Raw genomic sequence first — 26461 nt, 5'->3', positions numbered from 1 at the left:
AAGGTGTTCTCTGCGCAAACCATGAATGATTTGGATGTGTGGCTGCGGAGTCTGTCATCAACATCACTGAAATGCCTTACAATATTGCGTGAGCTCCGACATCCTCTCTTTATTTTCCTAATCATAAAAAAAAACTCCCCTTAGCCAAATCTTCAATTCTGTTAAAGCTTACAATGAAACAGTATGATCAGTGATTTCTTCTTTCCTCAACCTGGTACGTTAACTGCTTGAATTTAATCCTGAAGTCCCTAGTCCCCAGTTAACAACGCTTAGGGGGAGTGGAAAGTCACATATATCAACTCTCGTCAGTCAGTAAATCACTGTGCAACAGGAAACTAAAGAATCACCCGAGGCTTTGCCTAGGTCCTAACTTGCGCCTTTAGAAATTAATAGACAGAGGCCACAAAGTCATTATTGTCACTCATGCCTACAAAGGCCGGACCGGGGTACGATACCTTACCAATGGACTCAAAGTCTATCATGTCCCTTTCTTCGTTATCTACCGCGAATCCACCATGCCTACTGTCTTCTCCTTTTTCCCAATCTTTCGCAATATCATAATACGCGAACAAATCGAAATCGTCCACGGACACCAGAGTCTGAGCAGTTTTTGCCACGAGGCTATTCTTCATGGGCGAACTATGGGCCTACGTACGGTGTTTACTGACCATTCGTTGTTCGGCTTCGCCGACGCTGGTTCTATTCTTACAAACAAACTTTTAAAATTTACATTGAGCGATGTTGACCATGTCATTTGCGTAAGCCATACTTGGTAAACAGAAGCCTTCGTTGTGATCCCAACGACGAATTCTTAATACTGATGACAACGATATAGCAAGGAGAATACAGTCCTTCGTGCTTCGCTCGACCCATTGATGGTATCTGTGATTCCTAATGCTGTAGTAGCGGAAAATTTTCGACCTCTATCGTATGCACCTGGCGCAAATGATCAGATATCCGGAAAGGATTTAGAGGCCGTAGCGGCACCGCGACCTCTAATAGGCCCAGATGATGTTATTACAATTGTTGTTATATCACGCCTCTTTTACAACAAAGGAACGGACCTCTTAATCGCGGCTATACCAAGAATTCTATCGTCTCATCCAAATGTTCGCTTCGTCATTGCTGGCTCGGGGCCTAAGGCGATTGATTTAGAGCAAATGCTTGAACGTAAGGTTCTCCAAGACAAAGTTGAGTTTCTTGGGGCAGTTCGCCATGAGGAAGTTCGTGATGTAATGGTGCGGGGACATATTTATCTACACCCAAGTTTAACCGAAGCCTTTGGAACAGTAATCGTGGAGGCGGCTAGCTGTGGGCTATATGTTGTTTCTACTCGTGTTGGGGGAATTCCGGAAGTGTTGCCACAGCACATGACCACTTTTGCTAAACCAGAAGAGGATGACCTCGTTCAGGCTACTGGGAGGGCAATTGCAGCTCTCCGCTCAAACAGAGTACGAACTGACAAGTTCCATGACCAAGTACGTATGATGTACTCGTGGACAGATGTCGCTCGGCGAACTGAACGCGTTTATAATGGAATTTGTGGAGCAATCAGTGAACAGGAGTTTTACGGTTACTTTCCTGGACAAGGTTGGACCGCTACGAGGGGTCGAATACACAGCTTCGCTCTTATCGATCGACTGAAGAGATACTATGGTTGCGGTATATGGGCAGGGAAATTGTTCTGCCTTTGTGTTGTCATAGATTTCCTGCTATATGTGTTTCTAGAAATATGGTTCCCTCGAAGTAACATCGATATTGCGAGAAGTTGGCCAAGGAAACCAGCAGTCGGAAGTACAGATGACCCTCGTGATATCGACTCATCCTCCATCCGTCGAGGCTCCAGGCGTCGCAGGAGTCAACCAAATGGGATATATTAATTGTGTCAGCAGAGTAACACAGGAAAAGAAATGTTACAGATGTCATGTTTATTTAGGTGTCTACTTGATTCACAGGTTAGGTTGTGACAACTAAACGCGGCGAAGTCATTCGCCTGCTATTTATCAGGTAATGGGTAATTTGTGGCATTACTGATGTATATGTATCGATTCCAACGCCGCACTCTCCGCCGTCATCTTGTTCACTAATAGACCTATACCCGCTCCGAACACATGGATACGTTAAACACACTGCCTACAAAGCTAATCTTTACGGTATATTCAGAAAATATGACCTTGGGAGCCCCAGAGCATCAGGCTGAGGAAATTGCAAGTTCCAGAGCTTCTTATTCTCTTATTTATAGCCTAAAGAGAACAAAATGTTTTAACGCCGTCAATAGATGGAAAGCTATATGGCATTTATGTACCGTACATACATAGCAAAAGCCTCCAGCAGAAGGTGGAGTGATATGTCTAAGAGTCAAGAGAGGATCTTACGATAGCGGCGCACAAATGGTAGAATCTAATCGCCAACGCCACATTGGAAAGAAATGGACCGAAAGATATAAAAGATCACGACCTAAAAAAGGGGCGTATAGATACTCCTGATAGTAAATAAATCACAGGCCAAACTTAACAACCATCTCATTTCACCTCATAACAGGGGGTCTCCCTTCTTTATTCCACTTCACCCGGCTGCGGACCCATTCCACTGCTTCCCTCACTCCACTACCCATTAGCGCACTGACTGGTAGAACCCGACTGTCTCTCACGCCAGCACCCTCCTCGCCTTCAAACACTTTCCTTATAAACCCCTCCTTAATGCGCACCACCTCGACGCAATCTTCTCTGTCCTGTTTATTTGCCAGTATAAGGATTGGCACCCCTACTGTCTCCGCATTTTGCAATACTGACTCCAGAACTTCTCGACACTCATTCAGTCTCCCAAATTCGCTCCGGGGATCTATAGCGCTCATAGGCTCTGTAATTGCACCGGAAGGCCCTTTACCGCTGGAAGACGCGTTGGGCCCCTTGTCCCCCGTCGGACCTAGTCGCGAAACATCTGCGTCTTCGCCGACGTCTGCACTATCAACCACGAAAATAATGGCATGACAACTTGAATAATAACTTTGCCAGAGGCCACGCATGGATATCTGCCCACCTATATCCCATATTTTCAAGTACATGTCTGGGAGTGGTATTGTTGCGACATTTTGACCCACAGTCGGGGCAGTTTTGCCCAGGGGTTGCGGGATGGTTGTATTGGAGGCAGTGGGGAGGAAGAGGGCCTTTATCTGGTTTAATAGCGTAGTTTTGCCCGCATTATCTAGCCCGAGGAGTAGGACAGAGTATTCTATACCGTTATTGTCAAGATTAGAATTGACGAGTTAGCTGACAGACCAAAGCGTATAACGGCAAATCAGAGCAAATGTTAATTGCGCAGCAGTTTGGAGGCAGCAACGATTGTATATAACTCGGCCGCACATACCCTCTTTACTCGTAGCATAGAGATAAATTGATTTTACTAAATGGTACATGGTCTCCTTTCAGTTCTGTATGCTAACAAGACGTGAGAACAGCCGCATTGCCGTTATTAAATCGTAATGAAAGCTGCGAGCTTTCGAGCTCCCGTTTCCAGCCCACTCCGCTTTCCGACGTTACTGGTATGGTGGGCGGGGGCGGAACAGTGGCAGAATCATGACGTTTAAAACAGGTAAAAATTACGACCAAATGAGAGACTGGGGTTGCATCTCTTAAGTAGAAGGTATAGAATAGCACCAAAATGAAGTCCTAAGCTAATTATATTAACACTGAATTAAGTGTCCTTTTGCGCAAAGAAATTAGAATATATGTGATGGTTTTTGAATGGGATCTAGGATGGAAGCTGGCGCCTTGAGGTCTTAAGATCATGTGACACCAGGATTGAAGTCACGTGATATGACAACCCAACCTCGGTAGCCTCCGAGGCTGGTAGCATGTAACTTCGATATATCAGTCTACAAGACCACACCCATTTCAGCTCTACACTGCAAGCTAGGAATCATGCCAATGAAAGAGACACTAGACAACCAGTGTGCTGTCTTTGCAGTAAGAATCAAAAAGCTGGACAAGAGGCATCTGCTAGTGAGGCACTCCAATAAAGTAGCTACCACCCAGCCCTATACCACACGCCTGTCTAGAGCGTCCAGTCATGCTGGTGTGATAGAAGCACATGACCCTCTACTCACACCCCCTTGGATGAGAATCCCCAGGAAAGAAGATCTGCAGATTGGATATAAGGCAGACTGCCCAAAGAAACAGGCAGCACAAGACTTTAAGAGCTGGCTGCAACAACACAATCCCCTGGATCTGGTGGTCTTTACTGATAATTTACAGATAGTGCGCCCTCAGTGCGTGACCAGTGCAGGATGGGCTATATGCTGAGGTAGTGAACACCATCTAGTCTTCACAGGAAACCTGTCAATGGATAAAGCAGAGGTCTTTGATGTGGAGGCAATGACAGCCCTGCAGAGTCTAAAGAAAGTCATCACCTCTCCTCAGACAAGGTACATCAGCAATGTCTACATTTGCCTAGACAATTTGGAGGTAGTACAAGTTCTTGGATCTGTGTCAAACACCTCTCATCAGCCAGTCTTTGTGCAGTTCCTGGAAGTCATAAAGGCCTGGCAGAGCAGGGATAAGCTCTTATTGATCACTCAGAATAGGATGATCATTAGATGAGTCCTAGACCACACAGGTGTAATCAGTAATGAAAAGACAGATCTTGAAGTCAAAGCAGCTGCAGCATAGACAGCAAGTACAAGAACAGTATCTCAACCCAATAGTATAGACACATTAGCTTATATAAAGTAGCATACTATGAAACAAATTACATGAGTCTCTGAGAACTTTTGAATCAAAAATCTGCTCAAACACTATATGAAGCTGAAAATCTCATTGAAGAGAGTCTCAACAGAGATAAAACTTTCACACTTCACATTAGAAAAGCTTTCTGCTGTTTGATCAAATCATGAAGACTTTACAATCTATTACAGTCATTTTAAGCATGAAAATGCAGAGTGCTACTGCTGATGTGAATATAGTAAAATCTCAGAACATTTCTACTATTGCACTCTTGCATGAAAAGTGACAAAATAGCACTAATCTATCTACAATTTTCATAAAACACTGACAATCTCACATAAAACTTTAGAATTTAATAGCTGACTAAGAGAAACAGTCTTCTATCAAAATATCTATTTAATATACTGATATGTACCTTCAAATCAGATCTTATAGATTATTTTTTTTCTACTTTACTTCTGTTTTCTTCATCATTTTTCTCTTTTTTTTTCTTTTCTTACTTATTTTTCTTTCTATTTGTCTTCTTTATCTTCTTCTTACAAATTTAAAATCTTTCAAAATCTCTACTTTATGATAATTAATTCACAGACTCTGCTGGTGTAGCAATACATAACTCACTTTATCTCATTTATAAAATAGCTACTAGATAGATAGTCATCTATAAATGTAGCTCTACTCACTCTATAGTTTGATGCAGACTTTACTAAATCATGTGCTCTTCAGACACACTGACTAATCAGATATTAAATAAACACACACACACACACACACACACACACACACATACACATACTTTAATATATTAATCAATCATCACAGATGATATCATAATAAAAGTCTGCAATTTCATATAAAAATATCTTAATTGATTTTAATCACATCTCTATAAACTCTCTCTCGTTCTCTCAGATAGCAAGTTTGATGATGTGTTAACACAGTACTATCAGTGCATCTGACCTCTTTACAACATCAAACATGTTTTGAGTCTTGATATACATTTGCTTCTTTATATACTAATTACTCAAAAGATCTCATCTCTTTATCTCAATCATCTTCCATACATACGAACTGAATGACATGAAGTCTTTAAGCTCCTCTACACCAGCAGATAGCTTAAAGAGCATAAGTGTTGCATCAATACATTTCAATCTATATGATCTGATAATTAGTAAGTTTCTAGCTGCTTATGAGACTGAGACATAGAAATCTTATGCAGAAGCACTAGCTGCTGCAAATATACTTAATCAGATTGATAAAGACTTAGATGACATAAAGGCAAAAGATCTATCAAAAACACTGATTATTGAAGTTGTCATGAAGATATTAGTCAAGAACTGATATATTGAAAGTCTAGAAACAGCAAAGCAGTTCATCACAATTCAGTTCACTGACTTCACTAATGCAACTGATACAAGAGCTTCTATCTATGTAAAGACAGCTGCAGACAGCACTAATATTGCAATAACATCAGCAATTATATTATAGAAATCTCTGCTTAGAAATAATTTTAAAAAAGAAAAAAAATTATAAATTTTAATATATTTATCTTCAGATTATTTAGCTTGCAAAGCAAGCTCAATCACTACTCTTAGAAAGCTGAAGATTAAATTTTTAAAGTCTTTAATAGTAGTTACCATAGCATTTCAAACTATTCCCACAGACATTACCATGATTTTTAAAAGCTTACAAGACATGAAGACTCTACTAGTTAAAAAGAATGATATAGCAGCTGCTCTCATCAATACTCAGATAAAAAAGAAAAAACATTAAATTATTTATCTGATTTCTAAGCTGCTTATGAAGATTAATAATTATGATGATAAAACTTTACATTTCTCAGTAGAATTCATAACAGAAGAATTTATACTTCAAATTAAAATTAAGTCTGTTCAAAGTTGCTGAATAAAAACACACTCTAAAAACTTAATAATCACTTTTATATTATATTTTTTACAAGAGACAGCAGCAAATCTGTCATCAAAAGTAAAACTATATAAATATTAAAGACTAGTTATCAGAAAAACATCTAAGATCAAAATACAACAATGCAGTAGATGCTGAGAATTTTATCAAAAAAAATACTATCTCTGCATTTTTCATTGCAAGAAATACAGCTTTAAGAATTATATAAAAGAAAATTTGATTTGTTATAAGAAAAACAAAGTATGCAGATATCTTAATTACTACACTAACTGTTTTGAATCACATGCTATAGATGATTCATTCTACTTCATCAGATCAGAGATAAAGAATGAAATAATTCAAAAATATTCAAAAAATCAGCTGAGAGATATCTGCAATATACAAAATAAAATATATTTGATCAAGGCAAATAATAGCAAATGCAGTGATTGAGATTCATCAGCAGATCTGAGATTGAATGAGTTTATCAAATGTAGATCTAATCTCATATAGATATTAAACATAGCATTAAGCATAGTATTAAACACAGCATCAGATATAGCATTATACATAATGCTTAACTCAACATCTAATACAATAATCAATATGACATCTCATGCAACAACATTCTTCTTTCAGCTACTCAATGAAGAAGAACTTTAAATCTTTATGATTTCTGCAGATTATGCAAATCAATATAAAAAAAAGATTCAGTATACAAAATAGCTCTCAATCTATTATTTAATAAAAATTGATATTTTTCTTATACAGAAACTCTGAATTTATAGAATCTTAAACTGATGCATCTCTAAAAAGCACTCAGCATTTAACTACTTTGTCTTAATTGAAAAGTGAGAAAGAAAGTCACAGATTTTCATCTATATGTATAAGCACTCACAAATTCATACTCATGTAGTTTCAGATCTCTGAGCAGAAAACTGAGATATTTATATGCTGTATATATAAATCTGAAATCTACAGCTTCAAATAATCAACATATATAATACATTTTCAGATAAAGAATTCTGAACAAGATGTCAATTGTCTTCTTTTTTGATTTGTCTTAGCACTTTCTTTACTTCTTGGTGATGATTTTAATTTCAAGTATCTCATATGATAATCAGAAATATTTTCAAGTATGTAAGCAGAATCATTTCTGCAATGAAGAGAAATAGATTTTTTTATACTTTCTCTAATCATCAGACTCTTCTCATCAAAATCAGCCTTTTATGAGATGCAAGATCTGACAGATCATCTCATCATTTCTATCTTGATATTATAAATGAGAAGGTTTTTAATCAGACACTGAAGATCTGTAAGTCAAAACTAAATAAATTATAAAATATTTCAGAGTACTTCAGTATAGATTAGCTAGATGCTCTGACTTAAGATATCATAGATATGCTTGTAGCTTCTCTGAAAAGCTTCATCGAGAAGAGCATCAGATAAAACATAGATCAGTCATGATGAAATAAGAATTGTCAAAAAATGATGATAATACTACATTAAGCACAGTATCTACATCTTAGATTTTTACAAAAAGTAAAAGACAATGTAGTCAGAATCATCAGAAAAGTCAAGAAAAAATACTGATGAAATAAGATAGCAGAGATTTCAGCAGAAAAAGATATCTTTAAAATAATTAAATAAACTCATTCAACTGACTTTTTTTATTTTTCTTCTCTTATAGATGAAGAGACTGAGTTAGTATAAACAAGCTCTAGAGAGAAAAAAGATTTTTTGCAACAGATGCTCTTACAAAAGACTGCAAGCAGAGAGAATATCTTAGTTAGCTGATCTGATGTATCATTTGTCAAATTATTATTTTCTATTGTCTCAGCATATGAGATATAAAATTCTCTGCTGAATATAAGTAATATTATTTCAGAAACTGATGAAGTATTAACAGAGATGCTATGAAAGACACGATCACATATTAAGATATCAGTGAAAAGACTATTCAGGGTCTGTCTTAAAGTTGACTAATACTTAATCTCTTTTTGAAAAGTCATGCTGATTATACTGTTTAAAATTAATAAAGATTTAACACTTCTGCAATTCTACAGACTCATAGTTCTTCTCTCAATGTTGGAAAAGAGACTGAAATGTCTAATAGTCTGTAAACTGATTTGAACAGCTATACAAGAGAAGATTGTTCACTTTTAGTATGTTAAAGCTCTCTCTAAGCAAACTGCCTTAGATCTACTGATAGTAATAATTCATAATATAAAGAAAGTCTTAGCTTATGAAAAAGTAGTTTCTCTTCTTACTCTGAATATCATAAATGTATTTGATGCTGTACTCAGAGAAAGAACACTGCAGAAAGTGAAAGAATAAGATTAATCATTAAATTTAATTAAATAAGTGAAAAACTTCATGACAGAATACACAGAAAACATTAGAATAAATGAACTTTTGAAAGAGCTATTTGATATTTTAGCAGAGCTTTCACAAGGCTTATCAGTCTCATTTATTTTATTTATACTATTTATTCAGTCTCTGTTCTTTTTAAAAACTATATAAAAAAGATATACATACTCAGACTATGCAGATGATTTAAAACTGCTTAGTATTAAAATTGTTTTTGAAGAGAATATTGTTACTCTTCAGAAGAATTTTGAACTACTAAATGATTAAGTCAGTAATGAAGAATTAATATTTAACTTTATCAAAATTGAGATAGCATATTTTATATGATACAGAATTTTTTCAAATTTTTTAATTAATTTTGAAACAACATTTAGCATTCACTTCATTATAGTAAATACATGAAAACTTCATAAAATATCTAGAAATCTGACTAAATAGAAAACTGAGCTTCAAAAAGCATGTGAAGATCATAGCAGCTAAAACATAACAGATGTTTAATAATATATAAATGCTAAGCAACATAGTAAAAGATATTTCAGTACAACTACTTAAACAATTTATTTAGATCTGTGTGTTTTTTGTACTTTGCTATGAAGCAGAGGCCTGATGATCAAAAGTCACATAAATAAATAAAAAAAAAAAATCTTTAATTAAATGAATTATCTAGTCAAAAAGCTAGATTTAATTCTTAGAGATGTCTTGCAAGAAGCACTGTCAGTCTACAAAATCACATTCATTTCAGCTCTACATTGTGAGCTAAAAATTATGTTAATGAAAGAGACATTAGACAATCAGTATGTCATCTTTGCAGTAAAAATCAAAAAACTAAATAAGAGATATCTACTAGTGAGATACTTCAATAAAGTAGCTATTATCTAACTTTATATCATATATCTTTCTAAAGTGTTCAGTTATACTAATAAGATAGAAGCACATAACTCTCTAATCATATTTTTTTGAATGAGAATTCTCCGAAAAAAAAATTTGCAGATTAAGTATAAGATAAATTATATAAAAAAACAAACAGTACAAGATTTTAAAAATTAACTGCAATAATATAATTCTCTGAATCTGATGATCTTTATTGATGATTTATAGATAATGTGTTTGCAATATGTGACTAATGCAGAATGAACTATATACTAAGATAATGAACATCATCTAATCTTCACAGAAAATCTGTCAATGAATAAAGCAGAGATTTTTGATATAAAGAAAATAACAACTCTGCAGAGTTTAAAAAAAATTAGTATTTTTTTCAGACAATATATATCAATAATATCTACATTTGTCTAGTAAATTTGAAGATAGTATGAGCTTTTAAATCTTTATCAAACATCTCTAATTAGCTGATCTTTGTGCAGTTTTTGAAAGTTATAAAGATCTGACAGAGCAGAAAGAGACTTTTGTTAATCATTCAAAGCAGAGTGATGATTAAATAAGTCTTAAATCACATAGACATGACTGATAATGAAAGATAGATTTTGAAGTTAAAGCAGCTGCAATATAGACAGCAAATACAAACACAGTATCTAGATTTAACAGTATAGACATGCTAGCTTATATAAAATAGCACAATATGAAATAAATCACACAGATCTTCAAGAACTACTGAGTCAAAAACCTGTTCAAATGCTATATGAAGTTGAAGATAGATTTGACAGTATAGACATGCTAGCTTATATAAAATAACACAATATGAAATAAATCACACAGGTCTTCAAGAACTACTGAGTTAAAAATCTGTTCAAATGCTATATGAAGCTGAATATTTCACTGAAGAGAGTCTCAATGAAAATAAAACTTTCACACTTCTCTTTAGAAAAACTTTATACTGTTTGATTAAATCATGAAGATTTTGCAGCTTATCATAGTTATCTTAAACATGAAAATGCAGAGTGCTACTATTAGTGCAGATACAGTAAAATCTCAGAACATTTCTACTATTGCACTCTTGCATGTAAAGTAATAAAATAACATCAGTTTATCTACAATCTTTATAAAACACTAATAATCTTATATGAGACTTTAGAATTTGATAGCTGACTAAAAGAAACAGTCTTCTATCAGAATATCTGTTCAATGCACTGACATGCATCTTCAAATTAGATCTCATAGATCATTTTCTCTTCTGTCTCACTTCTGTCTTCTTCATTATTTTTCTCTTCTTTCTTTGTTTTCTTCTCTTTCTTTTCTTTCTTTTTTTTCTTGTCTTTCTTTCTATCTGTCTTCTCTACCTCCCCCTCACAAACTTAAAATCTCTTAAAACCTCTGCTCTATGGCAACTGACTCACAGGCTCTGCTGGTGTAGCAATACACAACTCATTTTGTCTCATTTGTAAGATAGCTACTAGATAGGTAGTCACCTATGGGTGTAGCTCTACCTGCCCTATAGTTCAACGCGGACTACTAGATCATGTGCCCTTTAGGCACTAACCGGGCGTTAAATAAAAACACACACACACACACACTTCGATATATTCACGAAATACCCCTATCTTTAAACAGACAAGATTAAGGATGTATAGATATCGAATTTCCAGCTCCAACGGGTTCCCAATAAAATGGGTGTTTAGTAGCGTGTCCTCAGAACCCCTTGCAGCCAGGAATAGTTTGACGCTCACAAGAGAGTACAGAGAAGTTCTGAGATATAGTCGACAATGGTTAATCCGAGCTAAATCCCTCCCATTCGGACTCCGAATTCGACCCAGAAGCATCATCACTATGTTCCCCAATACTTCCTCTGGAGTTTACGGGTACTGGGATATTAACAGCGGAACCATCATTCCCTTCAGAGCTATTATCCCGAATGAAGCCAGCAACAAAGAATCCGCCAGTACCCTGCTCGTCATTTGGCCAACACCGCAAGCATGCATCCCTTTCCGCCTCAGTCAAGTGCCAGCTTCCCTGTTCTCCATCGCCCGATCCGTCAGGATGTATACCCCGATGTTTCCAATTTCGAAGTCCTTGAACTTGCTCACTTCTTGAAAGTATCCTCCATCCTCGTCGCCTTGCTACTGGTGACTTCAGCACGCGAGAAACAACCACTTCGTTTTCCTGCGCATGTATTGAGCAGGTACTGTACGTAACTCGGGTAGCTGCTGGGAAGTTGAAGGCGTGCTCAATGATCCGCTTTTGGAGGTTAGACAGTTTGAAGAGTCGGTCGTAATCGACATTAGTTGGACTTTGATCTTCGGAATCTCCAGGCGCAAAACAGTCTCCATCCGTCTGTGCGCGGACGGTACGCTTTCTTTTTTTGCTCCAGTATCTGGGGCCTGACATTGTTGGTAAAGCTAGTCGCGGAACATCAACCCTTCCAACTATCCCGCTTCCCGAACAACTGGGATCAAGTAACAGGCCCGTGACGTTTTGGAAACGCTTATCACAAGGGTTCAGAGCTAGGAAATCTTGACCAGGCAAGACAGACACTAGCTTATCAACACCGGCAACACTTACCATCCGTTGCAGGATATTTGACCGGCTTTGTGAGGCGTCGCATGAGAATATAATTGGCTTCTTCTGAACTAAACCGCCACCACGGAATTCCGTATCCGAACACATTAATGAAGCCAAGTGAGTTGTCTTGTTGCCAGGTGCTGCGCAACTATCTATTAAATCTCCTTTCCATTGCTCTGGATTATCCCCAAGGAGCAAATATGCTGGAAAGCATGACGCTTTATCTTGTAGAATAATCCTACCTCTTTTATATGCCGTTGACGATGTCAGTTCTACCCCCTGTGGAACAGCTAAAAGGTCGGGAACATTGGAGTCTCGATAGTATGTTTGAGGCGCTGATGGCGACAGCTCCAGAAGCGAAGCAGCAGACTTATAGGAAGCAAAAGTGGTATTCAATTCCTTATCTAGGGTGGTAAGAACTTTATTTATCCTAACCCATCTGGGAGATACGAGTGGCTCCTTTTCCGCCCCGTACTGTCGTTTTTCTTTTGCAATCAGAGCCTTGAGTTCCTCGACTGAGCCACATCGTCGGCGAACGCGGGACTTGACAAATTCGGCTTTTATCCGGGATTTGTGTCTCTCAATTGCTAGGCGTAAGTGATGGTTCGAGGGTGCAACAATGCCCCTCCTCGCTAGAAGCAAATCATGGACAAGGAGGATAGAAACAATGGGTGTGAGCTAGATATTTGTTTAGGTGGCCATCTTGAGTAAAGCAGATGAGCGGGGTGACAGGCTGACCGACCTTTGGTTCGAGAGGCAAGAAACCGGCATTCTCAACGACTTCTTTCAATAGAATATCCCACTTCGATGCCTCAGTTATCAAAGCGTACACCTGAGCAGGTGGGGGTTTCAGTTTGGAATTGTAGACACGAGATTTAAAGGAGCCACCCTCGCCCGATGTGCCATCGAGGATGGATGCCGCAGCTACGTACAATGACATTGCATCATATATGTACCAAGGTATGATCGAGGATACAGATATAGAGAGATGTCGCTAAAAGATCCTTGTTGTTTGCTCTGTCCAGAGTTGTGGTTGAAGTAGTGTGACATGCTTATTCCCGATGTGAAAAGCCTTAAAATGAGATCTGTTCGCCGCCTGCAGCACGTGGCAACTTCTCGATTAGGTTTAGCGGTTAAAGAAACGGGAGTCCGCTGACTAACACTAGTTAGTTTAACTAACTAGTTAGTTAACTAAACTATCAGATCTTTCTTATCTTTTTATCTTTATCTGATCTTCAACATTTTATATATTTCACATTCATGAATGAGAATAAACAGAGAGGATAGGATATGTCAGTAACCATGAATATAATTATCGACCTCTATTGAATGTATTTGATGTGTATTTTATTGATAACACAACTATACCTTCGCTCAGCAGGCGTGTCGGCTCTCACATCCGTATTTATTCACCTTCGACTTTCCTGTCGCTGCCATATGAGGCAAAGTGTATAGTCATATCCTTTCCTATGCGTCATACTCTTATCTCAATTTCTCAATTTAAAAACAAAGACACACCTCCCTCACAATGGGCTCAACTTCAAGTTTAACTTCAACCATCCTTTCAAGTTCGCAATTCACCACATCACTCCTCCCACCCCCGGGCCCAATCCTTACCCGACCTAACCCCGCCGATCCCGCCCCTGCCAACAATCCCCCCATATTTAACGATGCCATGAGCGTGCGCACAGCAGTGTTTATAGATGAGCAGCGCTGCTCACCAGAGAACGAAATAGATGATGATGACGCGAGAAGTTGGCATTGGGTTCTTTATTCTGCGGAATCTGACCGGCGTATTCCTGTTGGCGTCATTCGCTTGATCCCTCCTCCCCATGCTCCGCATGAACTCAGACACGAAGGGGTTCTCAACCGCGATTGTTCGAAGAAACCCCTTCATGGCAATGACCATAATCATAACAATAAGCTGGAAAATCCATATATTAAATTATCAAGAGTCGCACTGCTTGCGGAGTTTCGCGGGGCGGGACTAGCGCGTGTCCTTGTAAATACTGCTTTGGGCTGGGCAGCGCAACACCACAGTGAATTGCGGGATTGCCAAGGGAAACCGTGGGCTGGAGACGTGTTGGTCCATGCACAGGTAGCCGTTGAAAAGATATATGCACATTTGGGATTTGTGACAGACGCGAGCATGGGAACCTGGGTGGAGGAAGGAATGGACCACGTTGGTATGTGGAGGAAAATAAAGGTGCCATCAGAATAATCAGAATAATGTAGACAATAGATCAATGAATATGATATGATATGATATCTCGGCTAGAATATTTGCAATTGGTATATTCATAAGCGCATACAAACCTTGCTAGCTTTCTTACGGACAAGTGGGTTGATTAGAAAGATAACTCAAAATACAATGTGGTCGAGGGGAATTAGGTATTGCCATCCTGATGGTAAAAAGCATTCGGCCATGTCTGATATATCACATAACACTGATGGATAGCACGATATATTCTTCAAAATAAGTCATGTCGGAGATGATTGCGCTTAATAAACAGAAAATATAGAACAGAAATCGAAAAATAAACAAGAAAAGGCCAGGTGAAAGGTTGAAGAATAAGATACATGAAAGACGCGGATAACAGCTGATAACAACGATGTACGCCACACCCATATATCGGAGCATATAACACTGGTATATAAATAGAAAATAACTCTGACATATCAATAGCAAAGAAGTGGTACTCTTCAGCAGTCCCGAGCATTGTCGTAGATGAAAAGAAACGATAGTCCGAAAGAGTGGGATAAAACGACATCAAGAGGAAAATTAAACAAAATTTGCAGCGGGGGAATAATGGCGATTAAGGCAGAAAATAAAATAAAATAAAAACGAGAACTAAAGTAAAATAAGTGAGGGAGAAATGGTACTCTGAATATAAGAAGCAAGAGAGGTAAAACCAAAAAATAAAAAAAAATAAAACAAAAAAAATAACCATGAGGACGGGACTGAAGTCAGAATGTGCTCCAGCTCCAGTCTCTGGGAACACTGCTCGCAACGAGACCGCCGTCTTGGTTCGCTCCTGGAGACAGAGTGCCGGAGCTGTTAGCTGAAGCAAATTCAGAGCCACTGGCTCTCATAGACCTTGCGGATGTGGCATTGCCGTCTTGTGTGTCATCTTCTATATGAGAGGTAAGAATTTGTTGTATTTCATTAAGTCGTGCGGTGCGATCTTTATCCCAGCGGCGAAAGGCGTTCCAGCAGAGGTCGCAGGCACGTGAGGGAATGCCATCGGGATGGAAACGAGCATTTTGGTCAAGGAGGACGGTGTGGGGAGTATGCGAGGAACAAAAGACATGGCCACAATGCCGGCAATGGTGGCGACGCAGAAAGAGGCCAAAGAAAGATCTGCATGTGGGTGAGTCGCATGTAGGGGATGCTGAATCGGCCTAGATAAGGACACAGCCAGAAGGGGGGATTCTTGGTTAGATTTTTTAATTGTGGTATTAAAAATCTGCGAGAGGTGCAGGCGACGACAGATACCAAACATCGACATGATGGATGATGCTATAACGATAAAATTAATGTAATATGTCCTGCTGCTGTGCATACCTTCCAATGGTCTCTCGTGGGAGTTCCGGTAACCTCTCCGAGATTCTCATCCCTCAACCACTCATCCTCAGCACGTTTGCTTACAGAAGTTTTGAGGCTTTCGCTTTCGTGGGTTGATCCCCGGGTGGCGGTGCCAGCACTCGTGGTCTCCGAATGACCGTCCAGGCTACCTAAGGACCCATGGACGCTGCGTGGGGGGGTAAGGGGAGATGGCTTGGATGTACGCTCTGTGGGGCGGAGGACGGCGGGGACATATAATGGGGACTTGGGGGCCCGAAGCTGACGCGATTGGAGGTGGAGTTGATGTACATGGGGGTTGTGCAAGCGTGGAGAGGCGGGGGAATTGTTTGCCGGGGTGACGGAGGTTGAATGGACTGGCGACGGCACTTGAGCGGATGATGAGGTTGGATTGGTGTTCGCTTGGATTTGAGAGGGTAGAGTATTTGACATGGCTAGGAGTACCAAAGCGGTATATAGATTAATTCAATGGGGCCAAAAAACAAAGGGTGAGGACCGCAGGTGGATGATGACAATGACTAATAACAAGAGGTAATGGGCTGTGCAGATGGAAATGTGTAGAGCCAATTAATTGCAGTTGGTAGCTTTGATCTGTTGTGTAGTTAAATTCCAGAGTGAAAAAGAGTGGAGAGTGTTGAACGGAAGGGATGAGGTGAATGAGTCTAAGGCAAGTTGTAGAAGGGTGGTTACTTATACATACATACCTATAGGCACCAATTAGGCATATATATAGATGAAGGGTGTTGAATATAGGGTTGTTGAAGGATGGTAGGTGGAGGGCGAAGGATGAACGATGAAAGGCGGCAGGCAAAAAGGGCGGTAATAGGCGGCAGGCGGAAGGGAAGGCTAGTAATAACGCATGGAGTAGGTTGTTGGCAACGGACTCCAAACCTAGGTTCTCTACGTAGTTACTCTTACAGGGTAGCTAATATCTACTAAATAGTTAGTTTACTTTACTGTAATTTTCAGTAACTTCCGATAACTGCATTATTGTTCTGAGTATTGCCTTTGTATACCAAAGGTAATGGTAGTTCCTCTTTCGATGGATGCTGGATGCCCGCTGTAGTCGGGCATGTACATATATTACATTCATTACATTAAAATAGATAGTACCCCCACTACAGCATATATCCACACCTCTATAGATACGATACATGAATATGTACAAACATGCACACAATGACGCAAGACAGACATCTTCTCCGGCGTTACCAACCATAGTTTTAGCCCAAGAATCTCCGGCTCAAATTCCGCGCCCGTTGCCCACTACCAACTTGTAGTTTGACGGCAACGAGTACAATCTCCATTCTCCCAGTGCCACTCTCCCCGTCACTAGGCTCAAGCCGCAATTTCCACTGACCCTTTTGAACCAGCCACTCTCCACGATTGTCCATGCTACCATCTCTCTTACGTTTTAATGCTGCTTGGCCATCATGCGACCGCAATGGGTCTGAGTTGCTGAACGGGAACAAGGGCGGAGAAGGGCCAGACTTAAACACCAACCCGGTAGCTGTCCGCGATTGTGCTACATCGCTGCTTGGTTTACTGTCCACCTCGGAGAATTCCCCGTTACTTCTATCCGAAAACTCTCCAAGATTGGTTGGGCAGGGTTTATTGCCAACTTCGGAACCAAGGGGCTTAGAGACCAAAGTTCTCCTGCTCCCTGGGATTGTGGGAGGGGAGATTCGGACCCAACTCCAATCAATAATGCACGGCTCTCCATCGGGTATAACAGCCGCACAAGAGTCTATCCAGATTTTGACCTGAATTTTGCCTAATGGCACATGGTTGGGGCCGAATGGCTGATTGCTGGCAACCATGCCGGACTTCACCTGTAGCCCTGAGGGTGAATTGGTCGGCTGATTCATTTTATTGGCTACAACTTGAAACAGGTTTCATATCCTCGTTTTCGTTGAGCCGTAGAAATCAGCCCGCATGGTATTCAGGTCAATACGTGTATTTTCATCACCGATCTCTACTATTAATTCATGGGATTTATCGTCGACAAGCGGGCGCGAATAACGAACGGAGGCCCCACCAGGGAGGCAGTTCTTGATGGAGAGCAGCCATCGCTGACGAGTTGGACCCCCATCTTCTGGATATCTTGCAGTTGAATCACGATTTCTGTGCTCTGCTGGCGCAGGTTGTAGCTGATGGAATGAGGTGTGAGCTTCTGCTCAAGCCCTTGGAGGTGGAAATATTGGCAATCACGTAGCAGTTCTGCACGATGTTCCTCGTTCCGTATATGAATGGGATACCCTTAAGAAAATGCAGGAGTTCAGCAAACACTTCAGCGGACCGGTTGAGCACCATGGGAGGCATGATAGCTGGTGGACGTAGAAGCCCCTGCCGATCCAAGCCGGGGAAAACCTCTCCCGGGGTGGCAAAGAAAGCCTCAAATGTGAGAGAGAAGAAATTGGGCGAATCACCAGGGCTAGAAAAGACGTCCCGCGGAATTTGAAAATTCCAGTCTCCAATTTGGATGAATATCTCGGACTCGAACAATTGGGAGATCAAGCACGGTACTGTATGCAGGATATCAACAGATTGGCATCACTCGTGGAGATATGAATAGATATCATTGCGGTCACGTACAACTATAAAATTGGGCGTCCGCAAACAACCTAACAAAATGTAATCCATCTCGTGGTCGCACATGGTAACCTTGGATCGGAAACATGATTGTTAGCTGCGCCTTACTAGATGGCTCCTAGACAACTAAACCCTTATACCTTGAAGATGCTTTAAAATATTTCGGAAATTGGCAGGGTCACGGTCAATATACAATGTTCGTACCGCCGCGCCGGTTTCATGGTGACGTAATTGCCCGTCAAAAAAATGCGAAAAGTATGAAGGAGCTCTAGGATTTTAGCATATATAACTAGTTAGTTAGTTAGTTAGTTAGTTATGAGTGGATGCTTAGAAATCCTGAACTAACCATCAGAGGATATAGATGCACCTGACAGTTTGAACAGCTCTGAACCTATCTGAATAGGAAACACTTTCTCAGGGGGGAGAATACAGGTTTTGCTCTTTGTTGATATATTTGGTTGCTTCAAAATTCCTGGAATGTGTGTGGAGTATCCCGGGTCGATGTTCAGACTATGCTTTTCATTCTTTGGACTATTCTCGCTGTGATTCCTTCCTCCATCATTGCCACTGGCACCGTGAGGTTATGAATTTGTTGACGAGGACATATGATCAGCTTTTGGGTCCTGAGCTTCGCGCGATGAGAAAGTGAATGCAAGCTTATGAGGTATGAATCCTAATGAATGTGTGTAGAAGCGGTATAAGCTGATTTCCTTCTTGTCAACAGTGGCTCTGATTCCGATTTTCGTTTACTCGCTTGAGTCGGGGATTGAATGATTTCGTACCTACGCTTATAACAGAGGATGCCTGAGATGCCCCCAGGTTGTTCCAGTGTGGAAAATGAAGATATAACGCCCGTTGTTGGAGGTGCAAGTGGGGGGAAACGTTTTCTGCAATTGCCCCTGCGTCTGGTGATGCACCGGCAAAATCGGGGACTACCTTCTTTTGTTTGTTTATTAATTGCTCCTGGGGTTCGTAAATGTGAACTCAGTCGAGAAACGAACTATACAATGGGTCACAGTTTAGGCCATCGCGTTCCCAAAATATGAGAAGTTCAAGTAGTCCAGCAGGCGACAAGAGTGCTTTGGATAAGATCTTCCTGTCCTCTCAATCCTAATTCACCCTCAGCAATAATTTGTCTGCCAACGCGTGGATTCGGGGATTCGAAGGGCCTGCGGATGGAGATCGGAAGGTCGCCTCGCCCGCTTCGGGGAAAGAGTCGCAGGAGTTAATCATTGGATATGAAGAAATTGCTGACAATACGGGATGGTGTGGAACATTTAGAAATGGTGAGTTCGGTGGAGAAGACTTTTTGTTTAGTTCTCGGGGACAGGCAAGATTGCTGACGAGAATTTGGAACAGTATCCTCCTCAGATACGGACATCAATGAAATTTCCAGTCTGGAGTTCTGTCCATTTCTTTGCTCTAGCCTAGAAAACCACGTGCCTTGTACTTGATGGAAAAATTGATAATGATTTTTTACTATTCGTAGAGATTTGTGCTTGAATCACATGCATCTCTATATAGCATTATATGACGAGCAGAGAGGTCCGTTATATAACTGGACGCAAATATGGAGGAGGCACAGAGACAGTCGTGTTCATACTTCTCCAGCGCCTTTGGTAAAGAAGGACGCATGCAGTTACTGAAGAATTATGATACAGAAACTAGGGTACAACAAATGAGAATTGGCAGAGTGATGCATTCGATGGATATGTCCCCACTTCTCTCTGTACGATGGAACCTTCATGGAGGTTTGTGGTAGTTGGAATCTTGTTTCGACTTGGCATTGCTGACTAATCCATTGGACCTCAACTACGGATCAACCTGTGGGATGCAAGTCCTGTCAGAAATCTATCTATCCACGTATTTGTACGTACATACAAGCGTACATACAACGAGTTCCTCCAAGCATTGTTGTATAGCTATCATCCAGATATAAAGTCCTTCGCGGAAGCTTGCCGCAATGGCTGGCCCTAATCCGAGTCTGCTATAGCCCCCCCCCCCCCCCCCCCTCTCACAATGGGTCATCTCCTTCCTACCTTTGTGACTCTTTCCAAGCAAATTACTGACACCACTTTTCCGTAGATTTGCTCCTTGATCCGGGTTTCCAGAAATATTACGGTTCGCCTCCTTCCCCCTGATAGCTGTCCTGTTTCTTATCCTGGGAAATAATCCTTCACTCTGTTCTGTTCCCGAATACTGCCGTCTTGACTTCTTATTCCTAACTTTTATCTAGAACTGAACGTCAACCGATACAAATACTTTCGATGGACTCCACGAACAGCGTCGATCTCTTTCTGCTATATGGCTCTCGTGCCTGGTATTTTGGCTTACATCGGGTGCAAAACTGATGTGAGTTGGGACTCTTTCCTCAATTGGCAATATAAGTTGTGTTCCGGCCTGGTTTCTCCCTGCAGGCGATTCCCCCCTGCGAGTGGATTGAATAAATAAAGATGAGGGTTATATGCTGATGAACATGTAGGGCATGTTTGAATTTAGAGGGAAGAGGCGAGGGGACACAATCGTGGAATGGTAGAGTTTGCCTTGGCTTGCCCTGATAGCATGGAACGTTGAATAGAAGGTTTCAAAGCAAAAATCCAAAATTTTCTGATGGAAATCAAAGACTACCGATCGATATAGGGTTCCTACTTGATCTCCCGTTTTGTTAATTGCGGCTATATCGAGCTTAATGGTTGACTAATTTGTATTTGTGTCCTCCTTTTAATCTACAAAATTCCCCACAAGGTAAATCGTGAGACGGTGCAATTCCAAATGTTTAATACATTGGTATTCATTGACCCCACCTCTGTAGATACATAAAGAAAGCTAGAAAAAGAAAACTTGGCTGAATACTCCTTACCAAAACATGAGATAGCCAGAGGTAGTTAAAAGAAAACTTTAAGAATTGCTCACCATGGAAAACGAGAGGGACATGTTGCCTTTTCCGCAGAATAGAGATGGTTATTTTGGCTTGGAGAAGCTCTAATCTCAAAAGCCATTTCAATAGGGCCTTGCCCTTCTTGGGTGACCCCGACTGAAACCACGGCCCCCTCCATCAGGAACCCTTTCACCCCTCCTCCACTCACCAGCAGGTACACCTGCTGGGCCCATGTGAGGGAAACCACCTCCCCTACCCATACTTCCACCTGTTCTTGATCTGCTAAACCCATTTTCTCTTGATGTAGACGGTCCATTGCCAAAAGCTCTCATGCCGCCTCCTATTGCTGAGATTCCTACCACTCCCCTGTTTACAATGGCGGGGGCAATTGAGCCATCAGACAGGGGTGGGAGAATGGCACAATCCACGTAGTCACCAATCACGAAGCGAAAATCTTGTAAACATTTGTCGGCTTCGTCGCCCTGGAGCTTCAGAGGCCCATTTGCTCGACGATCAGTTTCCTGGTTCTCCGCATCATCACTTGGCCCGACAATTACACTACCCATATCCCTGCTCAAGAACCTCCCTCGACCGTCTCCGGCAGCAGTCTGGGTTCTGGTATCGGGATATATGAGGCGAAAGCTGATGCGCGTCCCCACAGCTGGGTCTGGAAGTATTGAAGGGAGACATGACGTCAAGAGCTGCGCGAGTTCTCGCAGGGAGCAGGAAGGCCAGGTGTATATTTGGAGGTGAGGGAGAGGGAGAGGGGCAGGTGCGAGAGACACGTTTCCGCCCGATGGGGGAGAAGGAATCGGGAAATCTGAAAGGTGGTGGAAGGAATGCTCCCTGTAGAAGAGCTTCAAGTGAAAGGGAGTTGTTGTTTGGCGGTCAATTTTGAGGGGCGCGTCAGAGCTGTCGTCCGGCATAGTTGCGAAAGAGAACAGTCATTCGTTGCTACAATGACACAAATAGAGATTTTTGAGCGAAGATTCGAATGAAGAGAGGGGTTCTGTCCCAGAGGTGGTGCTGCTCGATTTACGCACGTAGTGGGTAACAGATAAAGCTTTGTTGGTTGGTGAATCCGATAACTAGTTTAGCTAATCAACACGGGAGATGAGAATAACACCCGCCTTCCTTGTGGCAGGGATAGATATCAAGGGCCTATTGACTGAAGTGATTGGAGAGAGGGAGTACAAATTATAATTTAAGCCAATTTATCTGGAGTTGTTTGGGAGAGAGGTCATGTACTCGCAAGATAACAGCGCCTTTGTCAAGCAAGGTACAAGGTATCAATGGAATTTTACATTCGTTTGGTTAGGGTTAGGGTTATACACACCAACAATATCGTGTTGGGCATAGTCGACCCACTGCACGTGATATACGCGTATCAGAGAGTCTCCTCAGCTCCCATAGAAGGCACAACTAGTGTACTAACTGTGCCACGTGCACTCACTACCTCTCATTAGTGCACCCCATTGTAAAGAAAACATCACTGTAATGGAAATATTCTAGAATCACCAATCTTCAAAAATTAATTAATGATCAACACCATGTCTATCTATAATATAAAGATTATCTATATACTTATTAAAGCATGTAGTTGTAGAATCTTCAGTAGATTGAGATTCATTAATAACATTACATTCTGATAAAGTGGTATTAGATTTGAGAATCTTGATTTCAACTGACTATAGAACTCTATTTCTATCATTGAGAGAATGTCTTTTATCTGCATCTATCTATGACTGTTTTTGACAATTCAGTGTCTATTCATTATTATTATTGTTCATTTAAGATGTATTCAGTCAGAAACTATGATATCTATCTAGTTAAAACTAGACTTTAATTATTTTACTAATATAAATAATAAATAGTAATCAATTTATGCACTTATGAAGTTTTATATCAAAATATTATAGTATTTGATAATCTTTTAGCAAAAGATATATTTATAATTTCAATTTCAATTCATTTTTTTTAACTTAAATAAAATAAATATCTTCTTATATAATGAAATAAATAATTTAATATAGTATAAAATAAAATAAATTAATATAATTCAAAAAAAATAAAATAAATTAATATAAAAAATATCTTAATAAAAGTTCTATTAAAAATATACTTTTAACTTTTATAAATCAAATATTAAATTCATTAATATTGAAGTTCATTCTTTAGAGACAATTTTTATTTTCTTTATAAACTTAATTAAAAACTTTCTTTTTAATTTATAATTGAATAAAAATATTATATTTAATTTAATAAGTATTTTACTATTAATTTCTTTTATATTTTATTATTTAATGAGTAATTTATAAGTATATAGTTTAAATTTTTAATTATATTATAGAAATCATATCTATCAGAGTTTAAAGAATATATAAATCTTTTTATATATAATTTAAAGTAATTATGTTCAAGTTTTAATTATATTATAAAGAAAAATATTTTCTTTCAATATTTTATTGATGTAGATTTTGATTTATATTTTATGTTATATTTTATATACTAAGTACTTTTTTCCTTTTTTCTCAAATGTTTATTTATTTATTAAGATATAATTTTTTAAACTTTTTTTAATATATAATTAGAATATAATTCTTTTATTTACTTTTTAAGTTTTAGTTTTAATTTTTATTACTAAATCTACTTTTTTATTTTCTAAAATTTTTATATAAGTAGATATTTAAAATAAATAAATCTAATTATTTTTATTTTTAATTTTAATTCATTTTACCATTTCTTAAAATAATTTAAAATTTATTTAATTACTTTAAATTTTATATTTTTATAATCTTTTTAAAACTATTTAACTCTATGAAAATATTTAAATATTATTAATATTTATTTTTTAAGAAATTATTTTATAAGCTATTATAGAAGTTTTTTAAATTAAAGACTTTATATCTAGATTCTAGATAAACTACATACGTCTTATGTTTAAAATAAAATATAAAATATCTATCTCCGCTCTCAGCTCTCATCTATTACTATTTGCTCTATGAGCAAATAGAAATTATAAATAATAAGTATTTCTCAATAGACGATAGAAGATTCTAAATGTATATAGCTCTTTTCTCAATAGTTAATAGATCGCTAATAGTAATAATAATCAATGTTCTTAGATTCAAAAATCAAAAATAAAGTGTATTACGCTTTCCACTTTCAAGCTTTAAGCTTGATCATTGATCATAAAATATAGTATATACACCAGAGAAGAGAGAAGCTACTATCATCTACGATAGTCTATAGTATTTATTTTAATATAGAAATCTTTCTTTATTTAAATTTTTTCAGATATATCTATAAGATAAAAAGTAGATACTCTTATTTAAATTGAATAATTTGTATTTATTTTCATAATTCTTAGAGTATAATTTATATAACTTTTATCAAATCTAATAGCTAATGATGAAATTGATATTTTTATTTTCATAGCTCTAACTGAAGATGTTTTTTAAAGCTTCTAAAATTCTTTTTAAAGTTTTATTCTGTAATAGTTAAAGTTGATTTATAAAGTGCTTTTACTCTTTTCATTAAATCTATAATGTGTAATTTGATATAAAAACTGTATAAGTTATATATAATTTTCTCATAATTTGAAAAGATAAACCTCTTACTATATTAGAAAACTTATTAATATTATTATTTAAAATTTTCTCAGCTTAAGTAATTCTTTTTTAAATATAAACTTTAAAGTTGAGCTTTAAGTTTAATCATACTCTCAGTCATCTTACAAAAGTTTTTAATTTTATAACTTTATCTTGAAAAGTAATAGTTTTCTTTTATTTAATTTTTTTAGAATAAAAATAAAATAATTCAGTTTTATTTATATTAAATTAAATAAAATTTTTACTTTTTTTCAAATATTTTCTTTATAGCTTTTTTTATATTATTATAATTTTTTTATATAGATTTAGAACTAGTAATAAAATTAATATTATCAATATAGCTAAAAGTTCTTACCATATAAATATTTTTATTCTTGAATAAATTAGCTATATATATAGTAAAAAAATAGATAAAATTAAAAATTCTTAAGAAATTTTTGTTTCAATAAAGATTTCTTTCTATTTCATTATATCAAAGAGAAGTTAAATGCTTTTTTTATAAAACAGATAACTTATTTACAAGAGACTTTGATAACTTTAGCTCTTGAATAATTAAAAATATTTTATTTCTTGAAACATTATTAAAAGCATTTTTTATATTAATAAAGATAGTAGTTGAGGCTAGACCATCATTATTAATTATTTAAATATCATAAATAGCTGATAAAACTGTATTTATTGCTGAATTTTATTTTTTACTATTTATTTGATCATTATACAGTAAATAAATAGCAATGACTAGAAAAGAAAGTCTAGAACTAATAACTTTTTTCAAAATCATTTCTAAATAATTTAATAAATATAAAACTTTGTTGAAATAATATCTATAACTTCTTTTTTATATACTGAATAATATTTATATTTTATTATAAAAAAATAATATAAAAAGTTCTTCTTTTAACTTAAAGTATACTTTTTATATTATAAAATAATTTATAAATTTATTATTATTATTATTATTATTATTATTATTATTATTATTATTATTATTTATTTAAAGTATATTCAGTCAGTAGCTATAATATCTATCTAATTAAAACTAGAATTTAATTGTTTTATTAGTATAATTAATAAATAGTAATTAATCTAAGTACTTACAGAGTTTTACCTTCAAATAATATAGTAATTAATAATTTTTTAATAAAAAATATATTTATAGTTTTAATTTTAATCTATTATTTTTTTAACTTAAATAAAATAAATAATAAAATAAAACAAAATAAAATTATAAGAGGTTAAACTTCTAGATTCACTCTGGCTGGCTGACTCAGTCTAGTCATCATTTGCACATGCACATGTGATCATGCTATGCAAGTTTGCTTAAGCTCAAGTTCTCATCTCATTCTTT

At 37.6% G+C, this 26461-nt stretch overlaps 7 protein-coding genes across 7 annotated transcripts; 3 read left to right on the top strand and 4 right to left on the bottom strand.

Moving 5' to 3' along the window:
* Positions 1 to 21: 21 nt before the first annotated feature.
* Positions 22 to 1880, top strand: PADG_06566 (phosphatidylinositol N-acetylglucosaminyltransferase GPI3 subunit; the record flags this gene model as incomplete). The annotated part of the gene is made up of 5 exons (XM_010763705.1): positions 22 to 88; positions 145 to 181; positions 253 to 308; positions 394 to 772; positions 836 to 1880. 5 exons carry the CDS (start codon positions 22 to 24, stop codon positions 1878 to 1880), a joined length of 1584 nt encoding a protein of 527 aa, XP_010762007.1.
* A 647-nt stretch (positions 1881 to 2527) lies between these two features.
* Positions 2528 to 3415, bottom strand: PADG_06565 (uncharacterized protein; the record flags this gene model as incomplete). The annotated part of the gene is made up of 2 exons (XM_010763847.1): positions 2528 to 3231; positions 3367 to 3415. 2 exons carry the CDS (start codon positions 3413 to 3415, stop codon positions 2528 to 2530), a joined length of 753 nt encoding a protein of 250 aa, XP_010762149.1.
* A 925-nt stretch (positions 3416 to 4340) lies between these two features.
* On the top strand, positions 4341 to 4598 carry PADG_12150 (uncharacterized protein; the record flags this gene model as incomplete). The annotated part of the gene is made up of 1 exon (XM_010763985.1): positions 4341 to 4598. One exon carries the CDS (start codon positions 4341 to 4343, stop codon positions 4596 to 4598), a length of 258 nt encoding a protein of 85 aa, XP_010762287.1.
* Positions 4599 to 11657: 7059 nt separating this feature from the next.
* On the bottom strand, positions 11658 to 13389 carry PADG_06564 (rRNA (cytosine-C5-)-methyltransferase RCM1; the record flags this gene model as incomplete). Its single annotated transcript, XM_010763846.1, has 2 exons — positions 11658 to 13127; positions 13192 to 13389. 2 exons carry the CDS (start codon positions 13387 to 13389, stop codon positions 11658 to 11660), a joined length of 1668 nt encoding a protein of 555 aa, XP_010762148.1.
* Positions 13390 to 13977: 588 nt separating this feature from the next.
* PADG_06563 (uncharacterized protein) lies at positions 13978 to 14670 on the top strand (the record flags this gene model as incomplete). Its single annotated transcript, XM_010763704.1, has 1 exon — positions 13978 to 14670. One exon carries the CDS (start codon positions 13978 to 13980, stop codon positions 14668 to 14670), a length of 693 nt encoding a protein of 230 aa, XP_010762006.1.
* A 746-nt stretch (positions 14671 to 15416) lies between these two features.
* PADG_06562 (uncharacterized protein) lies at positions 15417 to 16464 on the bottom strand (the record flags this gene model as incomplete). The annotated part of the gene is made up of 2 exons (XM_010763845.1): positions 15417 to 15851; positions 16015 to 16464. 2 exons carry the CDS (start codon positions 16462 to 16464, stop codon positions 15417 to 15419), a joined length of 885 nt encoding a protein of 294 aa, XP_010762147.1.
* Positions 16465 to 17255: 791 nt separating this feature from the next.
* Positions 17256 to 22428, bottom strand: PADG_12149 (uncharacterized protein; the record flags this gene model as incomplete). Its single annotated transcript, XM_010763984.1, has 7 exons — positions 17256 to 17872; positions 17987 to 18182; positions 18244 to 18557; positions 18628 to 18696; positions 18765 to 18890; positions 18971 to 18991; positions 21711 to 22428. 7 exons carry the CDS (start codon positions 22426 to 22428, stop codon positions 17256 to 17258), a joined length of 2061 nt encoding a protein of 686 aa, XP_010762286.1.
* Positions 22429 to 26461: the final 4033 nt, after the last annotated feature.

This window comes from Paracoccidioides brasiliensis (genome assembly GCF_000150735.1).
Source record: "Paracoccidioides brasiliensis Pb18 unplaced genomic scaffold supercont2.9, whole genome shotgun sequence".
Lineage (NCBI taxonomy): Eukaryota > Fungi > Ascomycota > Eurotiomycetes > Onygenales > Ajellomycetaceae > Paracoccidioides > Paracoccidioides brasiliensis.
Note: the sequence above shows the minus strand (reverse complement) of the source record. Positions and strands in the feature narration are given on the sequence as shown.